This window comes from Lolium rigidum, chromosome 6 (genome assembly GCF_022539505.1).
Source record: "Lolium rigidum isolate FL_2022 chromosome 6, APGP_CSIRO_Lrig_0.1, whole genome shotgun sequence".
NCBI classification, from domain to species: Eukaryota; Viridiplantae; Streptophyta; class Magnoliopsida; order Poales; family Poaceae; genus Lolium; species Lolium rigidum.
The window spans coordinates 47,021,836-47,043,595 of record NC_061513.1 but is presented as its reverse complement, the minus strand read 5'-3'; the positions used below and the strand labels follow the sequence as shown (position 1 = coordinate 47,043,595).

At 43.9% G+C, this 21,760-nt stretch overlaps 1 protein-coding gene across 1 annotated transcript; it reads left to right on the top strand.

Annotated features, from left to right (window-relative positions):
- The first annotated feature begins 8,490 nt into the window (after positions 1–8,490).
- LOC124667606 (E3 ubiquitin-protein ligase complex slx8-rfp subunit slx8-like) lies at positions 8,491–17,802 on the top strand. Its single transcript, XM_047204867.1, has 6 exons — positions 8,491–8,646; positions 9,312–9,676; positions 9,792–9,870; positions 13,560–13,711; positions 13,770–13,808; positions 17,442–17,802. Exons 2-6 carry the CDS (start codon positions 9,359–9,361, stop codon positions 17,634–17,636), a joined length of 783 nt encoding a protein of 260 aa, XP_047060823.1. The 5' UTR covers positions 8,491–8,646; positions 9,312–9,358; the 3' UTR covers positions 17,637–17,802.
- Positions 17,803–21,760: the final 3,958 nt, after the last annotated feature.

Below are 21,760 nucleotides of genomic sequence, written 5' to 3'. Positions count from 1 at the left end.
CCTCGACACAGGTGGTGTCGGTGCGTTGTGTGGTCTCGGATGCGCGCTGCCCTTCGATTACGTCGATGGTGCAGTGTCGGTGCTGGGTCTCGGCGGACCAAGGCCGTTCGACTACTCCGGCGAGTCCTCTGTTATAAAAGCGACAAGCAAATAACGAAGAACGAAACAAGAACACACGCAGGGGACACAAGATTTAACGTGGAAAACCCCTTCCAACACAGAAGGGGAAAAAACCACGGGCGCCAGCCAGCAAAACTTCACTATATCGGGAGGTGTTTACAAACGCCGTGGGTTATCTTATAATCTGATTAACCCTAGCCGGCGGCTTACAAGATGTATATATAGGCGGTGCCAACGATCCGTACCGGGCCTCGCTCCGCTCGTCAGAAGTTAGCCTCCCTTTAGTATATGAATTTGGATCACAATACAACAAACTCCACCTTGAGACAAATTCCATCTTGTAGCATGAACTTCAACAATCTCCCGAACGAGACAAAGGAAAAACACTTGCCGGCGCCAACAGGCACTTGGGCTAAACAAGTTATACCAACCAAGCTCGAGCAAAGCTCAAACTTGGAAACAGGAACCGGCTTTGTCATCATATCAGCAGGATTATCATGAGTACTTATCTTGCATACCTTCAGTTTACCTTTAGCAACAATGTCGCGAATATAATGGTACTTGATGTCAATGTGCTTTGTCCTCTCATGGAACATTTGATCTTTAGTAAGGTATATTGCACTATGACTGTCAGAAAACAAGTTAATGCAAGAATCATCTCCACAAAGCTCAGCATACAAACCTTCAACCAAACAGACTCTCTCACGACTTCATTAATTGCTATATATTCTGCTTCGGTTGTAGATTGGGCGACAACGATTGTAACGTTGCCTTCCAACTCACAAGCACATCCACCAACGAGTGAACACATAACCCGTGAGGGATCTTCTCTTATCCAAATCGGCAGCAAAATCTGAATCCACATAGCCTACGAGTCCCTCACCGGTCTTGCCAAACTTCAAGCAAGCTTTGGATGTGCCACGAAGGTACCCGAAAATCCACCGAACAGCTCTCCAATGTTCTTTACCGGGGTCGACAAGATATCGACCGACCAAACTCATAGCATAGGATAAATCGGGACGAGAACAAACCATGGCATACATCAAAGATCCAACAGCACTAGAATATGGAACTCGAGACATGTACTCAATATCTTCATCAGTACTAGGACATTGCAATGCTGACAATTTAAAGTGAGAAGCAATTGGTGTACTAACAGACTTTGCATCATGCATATTAAAACGATGAAGAACTTTCTGAATGTAATTTTGCCGACTAAGAAATAACACACTAGATTTTCTCGTCTCTTGTAATTTCCATACCTAGTATTTTCTTAGCAGCACCAAGATCCTTCATCTCAAACTCACTACTTAATTGTGCTTTCAAAATAGTGATCTCTTTCTTGCTCTTGGCAGCAATCAACATATCATCAACATATAACAGCAAGTATATTGGTGATCCATTAACAAACTTGATATAGACACAACTATCATACTTTGATCTCTTAAACTCATGTGCAAGCATAAATGAATCAAACCTTTTATACCACTGTCTTGGAGACTGTTTCAGACCATAAAGGGACCTCTTCAACTTGCAAACAAGATCCTCCTTACCAGGTACCGCAAAACCTTCAGGCTGGTCCATGTATATCTCCTCCTCAAGCTCACCATGCAGAAAAGCAGTCTTTACATCTAGCTGCTCAAGCTCAAGATCACGCATAGCCACAATACCAAAGAATGCACGAATGGAACTATGCTTCACAACCGGAGAGAATACATCATTATAATCAATACCCGGAATTTGGCTGAAACCTTTTGCTACTAACCTTGCCTTATACCTCGGAGGCTCATTAGGAGACAAACCTTCCTTTCTTTTAAATATCCACTTACAGCGGACAGCCTTCTTTTGTTTAGGCAAGGGCACAACATCCCATGTGCCATTCTTGTCAAGCGATTGCATCTCCTCTTGCATAGCGAAATCCACTTCACGCGGTCAACGGATGCAACGGCCTCGGTATATGTAGCAGGTTCAGTACCATGCTCCACCTGTTCAAGCACAACTCAAAGCATGAGCAACAAGATTACATTCTTCAATTAAACGAGGACGTGGACCTTTGTTACGCCTCGGTCTATCAGCAGCAATGGAACTATTTGTTTGCTGCAAAACAGGTGGTGAATGCTGAACAACAGTGTTATCATTTTCAGCAACATCATTTTCTTTCTCCTCCACGTGCTCCACCTGCACACTAATCCTCTGTTGTTCATCATCAGAATTATCAGAAAAATCAACAGGCATCGGTAACATCCGTAGATGAACTCTTATAAAACATGACAGCCTCATTAAAGACTACATTCCTGCTATGCAAAACTTTCTTTGTTTCAGGATTCCATAACTTATATGCCTTAACTCCCGAACCATAACCAAGAAACACACACTTAACAGCCCCGGGCTCTAGCTTTCCATTATCAACATGAGCATAAGCGAGTGCAACCGAAAACTCTCAACTCGTGAATAATCGGCAGGTGAACTGGACCATACCTCCATAGGAGTTTTCTTATCAAGCGGAATACAAGGTGACCTGTTTATCAAGTAACAGGCGGTGGAGGCTGCTTCAGCCCAGAAACGTCTATGCATACCAGCATTGGATAACATGCAGCGAGCCTTGGAGATGATGGTTCTGTTCATCCTCTCCGCCACACCATTCTGCTGAGGAGTATATGGGATGGTGTGGTGCCTGACAATGCCTTCATCGCTGCAATAATCATTGAAAACGAGTAGAACAAAACTCCATGCCATTGTCGATACGAAGCAATTTAACTTTCTTTCTCGTTTGCTTCTCTACCATAACTTTCCACTTTCTAAAAGCATCAAACACATCAGATTTATGTTTCGGAAAGAAAGGCCACACTTTTCCGGAGTAATCATCTATGATAGTAAGCATGTAATTTGCACCACCAAGAGAAGTCTTGCGGGAAGGTCCCCACACATCAGCATGCACATAATCTAAAATCCCTTTGGTGGTATGAACGGAAGCATTGAATTTAACTCTTTTATGCTTACCAAAAATGCAAGGTGCTCACGAACTCAAACTTACTCAAATTGCAGCCATCTAGCAGGTCTCTCCGTGCAATTCTCGCCATGCCATGTTCACTCATATGTCCAAGACGCATATGCCACGTGATTAGTTTTACCAGGTTCATCGGGAATAACAGCGAAGAGCAATACCGGACAAAGTGCTACCTCTAAGAACATATAACTTTGCAGAATTCATATCACCTATCATGTGAACGAGAGAACCTTTTGATACCTTCGAACTCCGCGAGAACCGGAGTGTTTGTACCCATCAACATCAAGGGTACCGAGAGAGATCAGATTTCGGCCATACCAGGTATGTGTCGCACATCCGTCGAGTGCGTGTCATGCCATCATGCATCTTGATCCGAACGGAGCCAATGCCCACGATCTCACGTGGGTTGTTATCTCCCATACGCACAACATCTCCACTCGCACAAACTCATAAGAACTGAACCGGTCTTTGTTACGACAAATATGAAACGAACATGCGGAATCAAGGATCCACTCATCATTACCGAAACACAACCAAGCAAACACAACTAGGCAATCGCCATCGAATTATCACTCGGAAACAACGAGCAGCCTTACCATCACCCTCGGATTTGTTTTTCGGTTGGTAAGTGCCGTTTCTTTTCTCTTTGTTCCGCAACTTCCAACAATCATCAATATTGTGGCTAGTTTTCTTACAATACTTGCAGAACTTACCATCACGTCCCTTGGACTTTGAGCGACCTCTCGTCGGTCTTGCTCTTATCTCCGATGTAGTTGTTGTTTCGTTCTCGGTCCTGCCACGGACCCGTAGTGCTTCTGCCTTAGATGACGAACCCTCTCGCCCGCACCATAGATTTCATCTTTTCCCTCTGGCTGGAGGGCCTCATAAACTTCGGCAAGGGTTAGTTCATCACGATCGTATAACAAGGTGTCTCGAAAATTCGCAAAAGAATTAGGCAACGAGACTAACAAGTATAAGAGCTAGATCCTCATCATCATACTTTACCTCCATGGATAGCAAATCGAAACGATCTCTTTAAAGATCGATAGGTGATTCATCATTGACGCACCTTCTTGCAGCTTGTGCGAGAACAACTTCATCTTCACGTGCATCTTACTCGGTTAGATCTTTGGACATGCGGATCGATTCCGAGTTTCAACCACAGCCGCACTGCGGATTTCTCACCAAGCACTTCCGCAAGATATTGTTGGATAGATGAAGCTGAATTAAAGAAAAGGCCTTACGATCTTTCCTCTTTTCATCGTCGGTCCAGGTCTTGGCATCTTTCTTGCCAAATCCATCAAGAGCTTCATCCAGATCGGAAGATTGGGTAAGGATCGCCCTCATCTTCACTTGCCACGGAGAAAATCTCGTGGTGTAATCCAGACTGCGGTAGATCGAACTTCAAAGAAGACATGTCGCAAAACCCTAGATTGAAACACGGGCTCTGGTACCACTTGTTATAAAAGCGACAAGCAAATAACGAAGAACGAAACAAGAACACACGCAGGGGACACAAGATTTAACGTGGAAAACCCCTTCCAACACGAAGGGGAAAAACCACGGGCGCCGACCGAGCAAAACTTCACTATATCGGGAGGTGTTTACAAACGCCGTGGGTTATCTTATAATCTGATTAACCCTAGCCGGCGGCTTACAAGATGTATATATAGGCGGTGCCAACGATCCGTACCATACCCTCCCTTTAGTATATGAATTTGGATCACAATACAACATCCTCGAGCTGGGTTGTCCTTCCTTCGTGTCCTTGGGGCTCTTCCTCGTGATTGTTGTGCCTAGGTCGCGATGAGATTTCTCATCGGCCAACCGTCCCCTAGATTGAGGGGTGGCCACTTTGTTTTTCTCTCCTTAGTCTTGTTGTTGGTGGTGTGCGTTTTTTCCTTTATTCTTCTCCTTTGTAACCTCCGTGTACTCTGGTTCATTTGAACCCATCTTGTAGAGGCTGAAAAGCTTCATAGGCAACTTGACTGAATATATGTTCAGGCTGGCTCACGCCCGCCGTAGTTACAGTAAAAAAAAAGAAATTTGGCTTGTTTGACGTGTTCAGTTGTGAAATTTTTGTACCGCTCCTAAATTTTTTTATGTGATCAAAATAATTGGTAATACCATACATATGCTAGTACATAATGAGACATAAATGAATAAACGCGACTATAAATGGTCAGATGAGATGACACCATAGGTTGTATAATTCATTACATGACAATTGTCGATGAGACTCCACCGACATAAGCTGCGCCATCCTTGTGGATATATCAGCCTCGCTCCATCTTGTCGAAATGACCATCATATAGATTACTATCACGAATGAAGTTATGCAAACACATGCATGGGTGATGATATTTGTTTGCTTCTCTTGTTCGGGGTAAAATGGTATAGAAAGCATAATGCGACACTTCATCTTTGGAACGTCAAATACTCTTTCAATGACATTTCTTAGAGATGAATGAAGACGGTTGAATTTCTAGTGCATGTTCTGTGGAGGCGCACCTTGGAATTCTGAAACATGGTAGTGTTTCTCTTTGAATGGGGTGAGATAACCAGTTTTATTGGGATATCCACAGTTGACATGATAGTATTTTCCTACGAGTAGCAAAAATATGAAGACATAACCGTAACATTTATGAGCACATATTTTGTGTATATACTACATACGAAAAATGATTACCACTAGGAGGATGTTGATAATTGGCGAAACTAGACCGAGCATCCGTCCATACATGTGTATCATGAGCAAATCGAGGCAATCGAGGAACCTCAAATGTGAATCTTAAGTCAAAATTGCATACTGCAAGAACATTCTGACTTGTATAACCTTTCCTATTAGTGTATTTTATCTTGTCCTTCTTAGCAACTAAGATAGGAGTATGTGTTCTATCAATTGCCCCAATGACATCTTTGAAATGTGGCTGAAATCTTAGTTGTCTAAGTTTATCATGAACTTCGATGAAAGTAGCATCATGGGGTCTAATGTAATCACATGCCATACGGTTTACACACTCTAGCACCTCATGAAACTTCTTGCCAACCATAGAAACACTACGGCTCAAAATGATCTGTGGCTTGACTATTGGACTCACTTGCCCCCAACATCCAAAAAAGAGAGCTAATGATTCTATACTAGACATATGAGAACTTGACTGTAGACCATCTTTAGCAACAAGAGTTTCATGTAACATTCTGAAAACTGACCTCCTCATCCTAAAAATTTCGTAGAATTTCTTTGGATCCTTCATTCTCTTCTCAATTCATAGACTAGCCCTACAGACCAACATAAGTCTTTCCTATGCATTTTATCCTCACTTGTGTACAACTGAGAAGACTTCTGGTTGGTCACCGATCCTCAAATCGCTCCAGGCAAAACACGCTTAACCTCAGAGCTTTGAAGATGAGCTTCCGGAAAAGAAGTTGTAACTTGTTGGTATGAGTATCCTATCAATCCAATTGGGCCCTAGGCCAGGATGTCACACTCATCCCCCTTAGAAGATCGACGCCCTCGTCGGAACTTCCCCTCTTGGCACACGTACATGCGTCCAATGCCGACACATGTGCCACGACCGGCCACATGTCCACGCCCCTGACCCGCACACACCCATGTTACCGTGAAGGTCGGCTCTGTACCAAATGTAACACCTTGACCATCTCCCAGACGGACATGTTACCCCTGGCAGCTCTCTAGGATTTTTGTACTGTCCCCACAGACCAACACTAGTATTTTCTGCACACTTTATCATCACTCGTACGCAATCAGGAAGGACTTCCTAGTCGGTCATCCATCCTCAAATCGCTCCAGGCCAAGCATGCTTAACTTCGGAGTTCTTTGGAGATGAACTTACGGAAAAAAGAAGTTGCAACTTGTTGGTATGAGTATCCTATCAATCCAATTAAGCTCCGAACCAGGATGTCAAAAGTGTAATCTTTTTGAGTGTATCCCACCCATTTTTCATTTGCTTCCTATCATAATTTCTCTTCGTGCGGTTGTTGAAGTTTGTTACCAAATTGTTGTAACCATTGGCATTCAAAACATGAATCGGACAATTACTTTTATTCACTTGTTTGATGCACACGTCAAGAAAAACACGATGAGCAACCGCATCCCAATTTGCTTTCCATGTTTCAGCTTTTCAATCTAGTCACAAAATTGTACTATCCATGTGTGGGAATTACAAGCAGAACAACACACTGTAATTGTACTATTTAACATACACTGAAAATGAAATTGGAATCGAACTTTTTAGTAGCAGAACATTCGGAATAACTAGCAAAAAAGGATAATTTTAATCATGTTCTATCAATGAACTTGTATCAATTACTAACAATCAACTAACACCAAAATTAAATTGAACTCAACATCACATATCGCTGAAATTTAATGAACAGAACCAGAAATTTGAATGAACGCTACCTGCGGCTGGGAGGAAGACATGGGATGGAGGAGCTCGATCTCGAGGTTGTCGGTGTGTGTGTGTGGATGGATGAGGTCGCATTCGGCAGTTTTCCTGCACATTCGGCGGCAGGCGGCGGGGTGGCGGGCGAGGTGGTGGGTTCAGCGGCGGCGATCGAAACCCTAGCTGGGGTTCGACTTCATTAGGATGCGAGGCAAGCATGTCTGGGCGAAACGTTTTTTTTTCACTTCTCCAACCATTCCAATGTGATGGCGTTCCTCTATAAATACAACCAATGAGAGGGGCAGGTGTGGTTACCAGTTCATTTCAGGAGAAGGTTGGTAAAAAGTCTTTTTTTCTTTTCAAGTTGAAACCGTGGTGTTTCTTTTGGAGGGCAAGTTGCAACTTAACTAGGGGATATTCACTTTGGCTCATAGGAGCATTTGCTCCCATTATGTGAATCAACATTTCGAAGTGTCAAAAAATTCTAAAATAAAATTTTACATGTACATCTACACATTTTATGTTCGTACACAAGTTTTCAAAAAAAACAAAAAAAAATTGTAGCTCCTGTAAAAAAGACAAATTTTGATGCTATAACATGACTACGTACAGGACATTTTTTTATCTTTTTTGTACACGTCACGTAAAATGTTGTTTCTCCACGAAAACTTGTGCACTAACATAAAATGTCATGATGTACACCAAAAAAATTATGTCAGAATTTTTTGCCATTTTTAAAATTATTTTTTAATTATTTTGTATAATAGGAGCATTTGCTCCTATGAGCCAAAACGCCTCCTCCCTTAACTAGCCAGTTGCAAGTTGCGACTTCACCGGTTGCTTGGACCGGCCCATGGTGACGCGCGGACCGAGCTAACTTCCGGCCCGACAGTTACGAGCCTCTCCATAGTGACGAGACGAGCTGGTCCCTCGCCGGTCCGGTCCACAGTTTTTGTTCAGACATAAATCTTCCTCACCGGCGGACGAGGGCAACGCGGTCGGGCGGGCGGGCGGGCGAGACGAAGCTAAGCAAGCAAATTCCCCCCTACCCCGACCCCCGCAAACCCTAGTCGCTCCTACCAACCCCCACAACCCGCCGGATTTCTCCTGGTAATTCTCGTCCCCAGACCAGCGATCCCCGCGTCCTCCTACGCGCCGCGCCGTGGTATTTTTCTGATTTTTCCGGGGGTGTTGTTCGGGCTCGGATCGATGCGAGGGGCCGTCAGAAGGATGAAACCGTGCTCGGATTTTTACGGGATTTTGGGGCAGATAAAGGAATTTTGGGGATTTTTTTTCGGACTCGTAGGGCTAGGGATTAGGGCAGTTGGGGAAAGCCGAGGAAAGGCTCCATTTCTGACAGCCTTTTGTTGGAAATGGTGCCCCGGGGGGCGTTCGGGCCTAGACACGCCTTTTGGCTAGGTTTGATCGAGGATTTAGGGCTTCCTTGTTGATTGGGGCCGATTCGATCAAGGGAGAGCATGAAAACATGTGATTTCTAGACGGTTTACATCCCCATGTACTGTATTTTTGTTCAATTATGGATATATATGTGCTGATTTATGAGGAAAAGGGTTCTGAGAGGCGGCGGTGGTAAAGTTGCCCCTTCTGGTCTACAATCTAGCCTGTCTTCGCGGCTTTGAACCGTTATGCTGTGGTAGATTGGTGGGGCTGGGCCTTTTCAGAAATTATATGACATCTCCTTAATTATTATTCATTAAAAACAGCTGGGATTCTGTCTGTATTTGATCCCTGATTTTTTTGAAACATACTTACAGGGGGTTCTATTGGCTTTGCTCAAGCCTCTAGCTTCCACTGCAACAGCATGAGCTCCCTTGGTTTCGCAAGGAGGATACCGAAGAGGCGGCGGACTACCAAGACGCCACCGCAGCAGCAAGTGGAGCGACAACTTCTGGACCTGAACTCATTTCCAGCTTTTGAAGGAGCTGGTAATGGGGGTTCACTATCCATCCAGGAGCCTGCCTCACACAGCGGCACCTCTGGTACGGTGGTTGCCGAGACCTCACAGCTCTTAGTGCCACCTGCTGCTGCAGAGTCAAACATTGGCATGAATAGTTTCGCCATCGATGTGGAAGTGATCGATGATGATGTTCTGATTTATTCTTCAAGACCACTTCCTCAAGTATGCTCCACATGCTTGCTTCTAGCTTATGTTTTGCACTTGCCGATTTCATTTACTTTGTGATTGTATGAGAAGAAGGTCAGCTAATGCTATTTCTGTCTACTTTATGTCTCAGGCTAGGCAACAATCAGCCAGAGAGAGGCCTGTCACTGTGATAATAGATGATGATTCTGAAACTCCTGCTGGACCAACAGGTATCTCACAAATTGTTCGGCCCATACTGTTACATTTGGATGTAAATGTGTATGCATATTTTGATATGAAATTGATTCATACTATCACGATATCGTCATGCAGCTTTTGATACATGTTGATGCATAGGCGGCGCATGTTTTCATTTGTTCTTAGATGGATTCATGTCTCAACCTTGTGTGACCCGTGAGTTGTAATGGATGTTGGAACGTTAATAAGTTATTAATATGCATCAGCCGATGCAGAGGCCACGGGATGTCCCTGTTTCAAAAAAAAAATGCAGCTTTTGTTTATCTCATATGAGGTTATCATGATAAATTTGCAAGTCACCAGAATTCGAATGTTTACTGTGCAAAGTAGTGTCCATCATCTCCTGTGGGAAATGAATGATTGTGCTTGGTACAATGTGTCATCTCATATGTTTACTCGTGAAGCCTATATTTAGAGTATCAGCCAACATGGAGGTAGGATCTTGCAATATGCCAGTATATTCCATATCTAGGGTAGTTTTCATCTGCCTTTAAGGCAGACTTTAGTAATGAGATTGTATTTTACAAACATCTAAGCGGTTGGTCTAAGATTTTACACCTAAGTGAGACAGCTTCTAGCTGTATAACAATTTGCCCTGGGTACCATTAAAAAAGGCCCTCGCTAACTATAACGTAGTTACTCCATTGCGGTGCAATTTTGAAGGCTCAAGTTTTAATTGTGCCCAACAGCAAAAACTAACTAGGTAACATGGGAAATATTTCCACGTACATTCAGTTTGCAACATAGCACAGCTCCATAATAAAGAAAAACTCAAGTCTTCACATGAGCTCTCTATCTGAGTAAGACTTGAGACCTGACATACACAAGCTTGTATGTTAGAACATAATTTCGGGCCATCTTAGGCCGAGAAAAGGCCCTGGACGCCGGCTCCACCTGCTACGGCGGTGCAATCGGTGACCTAACACGCACTGGGCCTTTCATGTGAGAACCAGGGCTCGAGCCGTGGTAAGTACCCTCATGGTATTCACCGTTCGGACACGCGCTTGATCATAGATAACAAACAAAGAAACAAATCACACAATTAATATTATTTTAGGGCAAGTAGACCCTCCGTTCTGATTTAGTTTACATTCTGAGAAATGAGACAATAGTATTGCATTTATTAATACTACTTAGATGTGTAAACAACCAATCCAAGCTACATTGAAAACAACAACATCTATAAAGGAAAAATCATTTCGTTTTCAGTGTTGTTGTTGATGTAGAGTATTTCAGACAAATTTGGGGCTAGAATGTAGACTATTTCGAACGGAGGAAGTATGTACTATGTAGAGAAAGCAATGATGACTTCAAGTTTATGCTGGGAAAACGATCTTGTTTTGGAAAGAATTGGACCCCACCAAGATCACTGGGACTCCTGTTGTATAGAAATTGTCAAAACTACGTCCCAGTTTTATCCAAGCCATAGCTTTGCAACAGAAGACGTGCTTGTTTCTGTCTTGTTACGGAAACTGCTTATAATTTACTAGCTTTGAATGAGGGCAAGAGAAATAATCTAAACTTGGTGAACATGGTCTTCAATCCTAGGCCACCAAAACATGCATATCTTAGCACTAAGATGTGTTCTACTCTTGTTTCAATGGTATTGCCCGATAAATTCATAATCATATAAAAATACTTTATCAATGCAATTTCGACTACCACCAACCTACGGACATTTGCCTACTTTTGCTAAGACTCATGGAGATTTATTTCCCTGGTGGTCATCACATCCATGGCCAGTCCTGAGATTTCGGGGGCCGGGGCGAAAGTAGAAAATAGGACCTATAACCATCAAAATAGTTATTTATAGATGTAGGCATGTAATGTTATCAATGAACACAAAAGCAATACTGATATCAACTACTCCCTCTGATCCATAATAAGTGTTGTGGGTTTATTTCAAATTTAAGTAAAAATGAACTAAAACCACGACACTTATTATGGATCGGATGGAGTAGTATATATTTATAGTATCTTAAATTTTTAGATGCAAGGTCACTTATGAGTATGGCAATACGAACCTTACGTATCATCACGTCGGCTCTGCCTATGTCCATGGCCATGGTGCGGTCTCCCATTGACCTAATCAGCATATAGCCCCCCCCCCCCCCCACTTAAATACTTAATCCCATCATGGATTCAACTTAACAGAAGGAAAAAAGGCCCACTCTAACCAAAGTGCGAAAGGGCAAATAAGAAAGGAAAAAGGAGCAGGTTCAGCCGCTAGAAAACAACGACCGTATCTCTTTGTCCTCGTCCATATACGAAAGAAAAGCTTTAAAACAGCTCTAATGGCACCGCCACAGCCACATAAGTTCCACCGCCGATGCGTATGCCTTGGCTAGTTTGGGTTTGGGGGCCCTTGGTTTCCCAAACTTGGCACTGCAACCCCCTATGCCTTAAGTTCGACTCCCCACGTTTTCACGTGTTCCTATACAGGTTCATGCTAGCCAAACTTGGGCAGTGCATACCCTATGTGTTAAGCTCGACTCCCCGCATCATCTGTTTTCATGTGTTTTTATTATTGCATCCCACATTCTATATATATGATAAGTATTATTGTATGTTAATCCCCTTTACAATAAAGATGAGTATAGCGCAGCTGGCTAGCAAGCATGCTGCTTTATGGACGTTACGCGTTCGACTTCACCATATCACATTAGGGGAAGAAATATTTTTCGCCTGTTTCCCCTTCTCTGGTTTACTTACCAGACTGACCGGGCCCAGCTGTTGGTTCCTTTTTTGTTAGATTGGTGGTTCTGTGATGTTTCTTAAGCAATGTTTATAGCGGACTTACTGCAAAAATTAATATTTTTTCAATTCCTTATAATTTAAGCTTCCTGATGCCCCCACCATCTGTATTATTGTGTTGATCATGCCCTTAACTTCTAGAGTATTCCACATCAACAGTCGGTTAGGATCAATATGAAAAGAGCTTGATAGAAAATTATTTACAATTTTTTTTTGCGAATAGTAAATTATGTACAATAATATGCATGGAAGCTAACATTCTTCTCTTTTTGCATGGTTTGAACTTGGCACTGCATTAAATCGATACAGAGTGTAAGGAATCCAATGTTCAATAAATTCTATTGAAATCTTTCCTCGTTTCGGCATATCCTCATAATTTGAGGCATGCCGCCGTGTTAGACAATTCTACTACTCATCTTCATGTTGAACGGCTGTGATATGGGATCATCTGACCTGTTGTACCATAAAAGGGCTCCAAGTATTATACTCCCTCCGTTCCATAAAAAGTGCCGATACGTAGTACAAAAGTTGTACTAACCTAGTACCAAATATCCGACACTTATTGTGGATCGGAGGGAGTACTTTTTTTTGCCATCATGGCAATCTTTATTAGCTCTAAGCATTATGCTGCCTGAAAGTCGTAACCTTGCTTCAGACTTAATGCTGAGTATTCCTTTTGTTTGCTTCAGACTTAATGCTGAGTATCAATTAGATATGGGATATGACAATGTTCAGTTTCACAGCATTTCCCAATAGTGATTTATGAACTTTTCCAAATTAAGATATACTAAAACTATTGCGTCTTAGATGCTGTAGACGGGTGTCTATTTTATTCATGTATTTCCTAGTTTGCCTTCTTTTCCATGTTTCCCATCTAATAACATGGTATGTACATCTTTTGTTCCAGGGGAAGGGCTTGATGAGCATGTGAACACATTATTGTCTCTGGGGATGAACCCTAGGCACAGTTGCTCGAGAGCACCGAACAGCCTTGTAATAAACATAGAAGACACACCTGAAACCAACATCTTGGTGAGAATCGTACACTGTACTTCACCAGTACCACGAATTATCTAGTAGTTATATCCGTTTTCTAAGGCTTTCTTGAACACTGTAGCCCAAGGCTGTGCAGGCTCTCCCTGAACCTGTGAGGGAGGTCCCAAGGGAGCCAAAGTTCAGCTGCCCAGTCTGCATGAATGAGCTGGTTGAACCATCGTCAACCATCTGTGGTCACATCTTCTGCCAGAAGTGCATCAGGGCTGCCATCCAGGCTAATAAGGGCCTTTTGTTGTGGCTTTTTTTGTTTTTTTGGATTTTGGAAGCCAAAACAAAGATCCTATTCTTTAGCTTCCAAAACCCAAAGCCAATAAGCACCTATTAGGTGCTTTTTTGGTTTTGCCAAACCAAAAGCCAAAAGCCACAACAAAGGGCCTAAGAAGTGCCCAACTGCCGGAGGAAGCTGCACATGAACAACTTCCACCGGGTGTACCTCCCAACGACAGATCATTAGACTGATCCAGCCATCCAGGGAGCATTAGAGCAGGGGTACCGGACCCTTTTTTGGTATCGGCAATTGTGGACTGTATCTGAACTATTCTTCACAGGGTTTATCATCGACACTCAGTTCGCCCCAACAATTTAACAAGTGCTTGAAACGTGGTAACAAATCTGCATCCTTGCTGGTAAAGGACCCATAGTCTTTTAAGTGAAAACCTGTGCTTGGTATTGTGAGCTTCATTAGCTAAGAAATACGGAGTATTTAACACATTTCCTTCTTGTTGGAGTATATTATATTGCGTGGGCACCTCTAGAGTATGGCTCTGCTCTGTGCCTGCAATGCCTTGTTAGATTTTAGCTTTATACGCTGTTGCCTAAATTTAGGCCCATTGAGACTAAAATCTTGTCACGTACAACTTCAAAGTCTTATACTCCTGTTGGGCTCAGAAATCAAGTTCTGTGGTCACCCTGGGCCAGTCACTGCCTAGGCAAGAATCTTCCTGGGCGTGATAAGCTGGGCATGCATTTAGGTTGTTTTTGGTTTACAACCAATGTCTACCTTGCCAAAATATTGGCTAGCCCACAAATTTTGGCTGTTGTTTGGATGGGTAGAGGATTTTGGCTCGTCCAGCCAACGATGCCGTGCCTGTGCTAGTCCTGGCCAAATCATTGGCCACTTGAGGGCGGTGGAAAATTGGTAGCTTTCACTAGGTCCAGTTCCAGTCCGTTCCTTCTTTCTTTTTCTTTGGCTAGCCAGTCAGTTGCTTCGATCGCTCAATAGATGAGCGTGCAACTCTGTCTGTACCATTTCTTTTCCTCTCCTGCAAAAGCGCAAGCTGCCGCCCAGCAGGCCTTCCGTGGCTTCGTGTCAAGTTTGAAAACTTCAAAAGAGTAACTGTAGTGCAACACTGGAGTGTGTGTACGATAGTACTGTATTTTGAATTGTAACACTTTCTGCTATTTTCAGTTTCTTAATAACTTTCTACGTATTTATAACCAATCCATCCAAGACAATCCCACACAAAAAATCGTTTTTCCACAAAATAGCTCCACAACTGGCGGATAATTCATATCTTTAGGCTTCTCCACAATGGGGGTTCTTTAGGTGTTGCTCTAGGTGTTGAACAGTGCTGGGCTGACATGTTGGTCAGTCCACTGCGCAGTGTATGGGCCGAACACCAGTTGGGGTTGTGTCTGGCGACCTTGTCACCTCTGGCGGCCAAGGTTCAGACAGTTTGGGTGTTTGAAGAGCCATCATATGTCATGCCACCTCTTCCTTCACTTCCACACTTATTCACGTGCTTCCTCAACATTGTCCCTTACTTCCGTCCTCTTCGGTTCAACCTAACAATGCAATGGCAAGGAGGTTCAAGTAGTATTTAGTCCAAGAGAATAGGAGATGGACACACATAAAGGAGAAGGAGAAGATTCACGTCTGAAGGCCATGTTGTCATGTCACAAGTTGGAGCGCTTGATATGGTAATGTCCAGGAAACCAACCATTTCACATCTCCCCATCCTCGGTTTAACTCTTCCCTATTTTTTGAAGAGTAAACTATCAAGTTAGGCTCGTGATTGAACCTATGCAAGAATCTTCTTGGGCTTACTTAGATAAGCATGTCATTTGGTACAATGCACGAATATCCTCAGAATGTGTTGTTCTTATGGAAAGAAAGACGCGTTAGAATGCACCAACCTAAATTCATTAACTACATTGCGATAAAGTAGTTGTTGCTCCGTAGATGTGAATGGATCATCTCATACCAACGAGACATCTCTCTCGTTTTCTTGCTCTTTTGTATCATCAGCTATTTAACATAGTTTTGTTTTGAGAGGACAGACGACATACCCGTGGTACATGCTTGAACAAGCACACCACATCTGTTTACTTACAATATGAAGTTCTTTAGCATGTTGAGCCATGAGACCTTGGTAGGCTTGAGTTTTGACTTTGTAAGAAAATGATTGACCGGTCAAAGTTTCGGTTACAAACACGCAATATTGAAACGTTTGTCACGTGCCGAAATTTCGAAAGATTTCTCTGGCTGGAATTAATTCTATCACACTCTTTTGGCCGAACGTAATTGTAGAAAATATGAAAGAGTAGACAATTATTAATGTCCTTAATTATCGTTTCCATCATCTGGCTATATAGTATCTGTGCGATATGCGTTTGGCATCACTTGGCGGCGCAGATGAATCAGGTGAGCTCCAGCGCCATTGGCGGGTCTGATGTGCCGCCACCACCAGAACAGAAACAGATGCTGGATGCGGTAGGCCTCACCATGGGGGTGGATACCGTGTTGGCGATGAGGCGCAGCATTAACCGAGACAGGATGTAAGCATTCATTACTTTTATTCGCTCCGATTGGGATGACTAGAATGTATACTATGTAGTTTATTCACTAACTAATTTAATGGCTAAGGGTTTTGATTGCATACCTGAAACAGTAGTGTTGTATACGAGGCCTTTGCGCAGAAATTATGAAACTTTTGTGATGTAATTGAACCTTCCCCGTTCTTGTCCTCTGCCGCAGATTTTGATCTGATACCTTGTTCTTGAAAATCACAGATCCGAGCATATAGAGAGTAAGAAATACTTGGCTAACTTGCAAGGGATGCTGCCAGACCTTGCGACACAGCTCGAGGAAATATTGTTTAAAGTTCATGGATGCAAGGTGTTGCTTTTTTTTTCCTTTTGTGATTCGATTTTCAAACAATCAAGTTAATCTCCAAGCAAAAAAATATACAGTATACTGTTTCACCATTTTAGTTACTGGTATTTATGTTTTTTGGGCAGAGGGAGTACTACAATATGGTGGAGCGACTGTTTGAGCCAGAATTGCAGCTTGCTATCCAGCTCTTGAGTGTCCAGAACCCACAAAATCAAGAACTGTCAAGGAATATCCAAACTTTCCCTGCAATAGGAACAGATTTTTGGGCACCTGGTAGTATCAAGGGCGAAAGTGGAAATCCTATGATGTATTCTGATGTGACATATAAGATGGGACTTGCTTCTTCATCTCTAACAGGCATGGTGCTTCCACAGAGTGCACATAATTTAACAAAAAATGCTGCTCATACCATATCCTTAGGCGCTTTCAAATATTCATCTATTGCACTTCAAAATTATGCTCCATATACTATTCGTTCTTACAGATTTATATATGATCCGCACATGTATATTTGTTTTCTTTTTCTAGTTTGTATTATAGACCATGTTTCCCATTTACTAAGTTGCTTGTGCTCCCTTCTTTCCAGGAAAACATCCCAAGGTGATGGAGGCGAAGGAGGTCCCAACGGAACTAAAGTTCAGCTGCCCAGTCTGCATGAACGAGCTGGTGGATGCGTCGTCCACCATATGCGGCCACATCTTCTGCGAGAACTGCATCAAGGCCTCTATCCAGGCTCAGAGAAAGTGCCCTACCTGCCGGAAGAAGCTGACCCTGCGCGGTTTCCACCGGCTCTACCTCCCGGCGACAAACTAGAGCCGCTGCGCCAATCTGAACTTTCTCCCCACCAGCATTTTGGGATTGTATCTGAATTAGTCTTCACAAGGTTATCGTTACCATTTAGTTTTTTCCCAAAAATTTGAGAACCATGTTTCCATGGCACTTGAGACGTCGTTAAAAATAAGTACCTGTAGCTGGTTAAGAATACAGATATCTCAAGACTGTTGTTGCCTTTTCCTTTGGCATGTCAAAGCCCGTGCCTGGTATTGTGAACTCCGTGTGCGATGAAATATTTGATATATATTTTTTCTGTTTCTTAGGGTATATGATGTTGTCTGCAAACTCCAGAATACAGATTTGTTCAGGTCACAGGTTTGAAGATTTGGTTATTTTCAAGGCTAACCCCGCTTTATTAATAATTATATGGAGATTCCTCCTAGCGATCGATGTAGGGTCCACTATCCACCGCTGGTATCGCTACTGCCGTTGCAGTGTCACTGGGAAAAGCCCAAATAGGGGAGGGTGGCGGCGGCAGCGTGGCTTTCCTCGACTCGGTGTGTGAGCTGTCCGGCATCAGTGGCTCAATGATGTGGCCTCCGCCACCGTTAACGGCTCACCTAGGCAGTGCGGGCCGGATCCTGGCTTTGGCTGTGCGCAGGTACTTCCTGGCAGCGGTTCAGACGCTCTAGTGAGGGCATGCTAGCGAGTATGGGTCCGGTGGTTCGGCTGGTAACGGTTGGTGCAAGTATGCCAGCGAAAGCTTATTTTGGCATTGGCTGGGACCGTCGACGACAACATCCACCTGGGAGTATCATCTTTGGAGTCGTATATCGACCAGAGGGTTCAGTGGATGGCTTTGGTAATGGGTACATATCTTTGCTTGCTCTCATGAGGTGGCCAAGGTGTGGAGCGGCGTGGCATCTACCACCACTAGTAGAAAATGGGTCTTTTTTTAGGGGCTGCAAGGAGCATTAGTTCGGGCCATGTTTTGAATTGGGACTATTGCTAAGAATAGTCTCGGTTCCAACGGCTAGGACACGCAGCTACCTCTAGGCCTGGTTAGATCGGGACCTTTAGTCCCGGTTGGTGATACCAACCGGGACTAAAGGAAATTCGGTGGGTGCAGCAGGCCGTGATCACCTTTAGTCCCGGTTATATATACCCCAGCCCTGCCCAGGGTTGTGAGCCACACTTAGTTTTTTTCCTTTTCAAGCACAAGAGGTGTATGTTGGTTTGCTTTCTCTTATTATGCACAAGACCTGTTCGATGAAATGGCTCAAAGCATGTTGCCACTTGGGTTCACATAAAACAAATATGATCTGAAGTGCCCGAGCCACACTTAAGGTTTCTCCTCCTTTTTTCCTTCTCGATCGAGGTTAACAACTTTATCCTTTCATCCGTTATTGATAAAATCCATGTGTCGATGTACATCGCTTCATTATTCATGATGTTCTGTAAAGGTTTTTGATGTACTTAATTGTATAATGCAGATGAGCCGACAATGGATGTACGTTGACCGACACAGTGACGAGTACATTGAGGGTCTGAAAAGTTTTCTCCGTATGGCCGTGGAAAACAAACGGGGAGGTTTTATGTGTTGTCTGTCAGAATAAGAAGGATTACTCTTCCTCGAACACCCTTCACATCCAACTACTTAAGTCTGTTTTCATGCCCAGCTATAATTGTTAGACCAAACATGGAGAAAGAAGGGTTATGGTGGAAGAAAATGGAGAAGAAGAAGAGGATGATGACACATATCATATGTTCCCTGAATACGGTGATACTGCAATGTGGAAGCAGAAGATCAGGAGACACCAGATGATCCCACTGATGATCTTGGTCGGGCCATTGCTGATGCAAAGAGAGATTGTGAAACTGAAAAGGAGAGGTTAAAGTTCGAGCAGATGTTAGAGGATCACAAGAAATTATTATACCCAACTTGCGAAGATGGCCAGAAGAAGCTGTACATGTTGGCTAGGACACCATCTTTGAATATATTGACTTACCAAGCGTACGAGATAAATGGAAATACATTTTACGCGATCGCAAGATAAAAAGTGCACCAACCAAAATAGTGGTGTCTGCATTGATGCAACAAACGACAATGGCCAAAAGGACACATATATATTATGGCTACATATAGGAGATATGGAAACTCGACTATGAACCTTCTTTTAAGGTCCCTTTGTTTTAGTGCAAATGGGTCAAGCTGACAGGAGGCGGGGTTCAGATAGACTAGCTGTACAGAATGACAACAGTGGATCTCAATAATTTTGGGTACAGAGACGAACCATTCGTTCTAGCCAAAGATGTGGCTCAGGTTTTCTATGTGAAGGACATGTATACCAAACCGAGTAAAAGGAAAAATAAGAAAATATATACATCATACGATGAGCCAAAGAGCCACATAGTTCTTTCAGGGAAAAAAACATCGTAGGAGTGGAGGACAAAACCATGGGCGGACACACAGGGTGGGCCGGGTGGGCAGTGGCCCACCCTAAAATCTGAGAATTGTTTTACTACCCCAAATAATTTTATGGTCCAGAGTCGTGAACTCCTTGCTCGTCACCTCCCCTTTCCCAGGTCGCCGCCTCCCTCGATCCCTGTCGCCTTGCCCGTCGCCGTCTCCCACTCTCCCAGGACGCCTCCTTGGCTTGGCCAGCCCCCCACCGGAACCGGCCCACCCAACCTCCCTCCACTCCCACCGTGACGCCGCCCCGCTGGCCTATGGAGATCCAACAGACGGCCCTTCGCCGCTTCGGCTCGGACGATGACTGCCTCGCTGATCGCTGCACCTTTTCCGCCCAGTGATACGCGTACATCACGCGTCCGTTGGGAACCCCAAGAGGAAGGTGTGATGCGTACAACGGCAAGTTTTCCCTCAGTAAGAAACCAAGGTTTATCGAACCAAGAGGGAGCCAAGAAGCACGTTGAAGGTTGATGGCGGCGGGATGTAGTGCGGCGCAACACCAGGGATTCCGACGCCAACGTGGAACCCGCACAACACAACCAAAGTACTTTGCCCCAACGAAACAGCTGAGGTTGTCAATCTCACCGGCTTGCTGTAACAAAGGATTAGATGTATAGTGTGGATGATGATTGTTTGCAGAAAACAGTAGAACAAGTATTGCAAGTAGATTGTATTCGATGTAAAAGAATGGACCGGGGTCCACAGCTCACTAGAGGTGTCTCTCCCATAAGATAAATAGCATGTTGGGTGAACAAATTACAGTCGGGCAATTGACAAATAGAGAGGGCATGACCATGCACATACATGATATGATGAGTATTGTGAGATTTAATTGGGCATTACGACAAAGTACATAGACCACTATCCAGCATGCATCTATGACTAAAAAGTCCACCTTCAGGTTATCATCCGAACCCCTTCCAGTATTAAGTTGCAAACAACAGACAATTGCATTAAGTATGGTGCGTAATGTAATCAATAACTACATCCTTGGACATAGCATCAATGTTTTATCCCTAGTGGCAACAAGCACATCCACAACCTTAGAACTTTCCGTCACCGTCCCGCATTTAATGGAGGCATGAACCCACTATCGAGCATAAATACTCCCTCTTGGAGTTAAGAGTAAAAACTTGGCCGCAGCCTCTACTAATAACGGAGAGCATGCAAGATCATAAACAACACATAGGTAATAGATTGATAATCAACATAACATAGTATTCTCTATCCATCGGATCCCGACAAACACAACATATAGTATTACAGATAGATGATCTTGATCATGTTAGGCAGCTCACAAGATCCGACAATGAAGCACATAAGGAGAAGACAACCATCTAGCTACCGCTATGGACCCATAGTCCAGGGGTGAACTACTCACTCATCACTCCGGAGGCGACCATGGCGGTGAAGAGTCCTCCGGGAGATGATTCCCCTCTCCGGCAGGTGCCGGAGGCGATCTCCCGAATCCCCCGAGATGGGATTGGCGGCGGCGGCGTCTCTGGAAGGTTTTCCGTATCGTGGCTCTCGGTACTGGGGGTTTCGCGACGAAGACTATTTGTAGGCGGAAGGGCAGGTCAAGAGGCGACGCGAGGGGCCCACACACCAGGGCCGCGCGGCCAAGGCCCAGGCCGCGCCGCCCTGTGGTGTCGCCACCTCGTGGCCCCACTTCGTCTCTCCCTCGGACTTC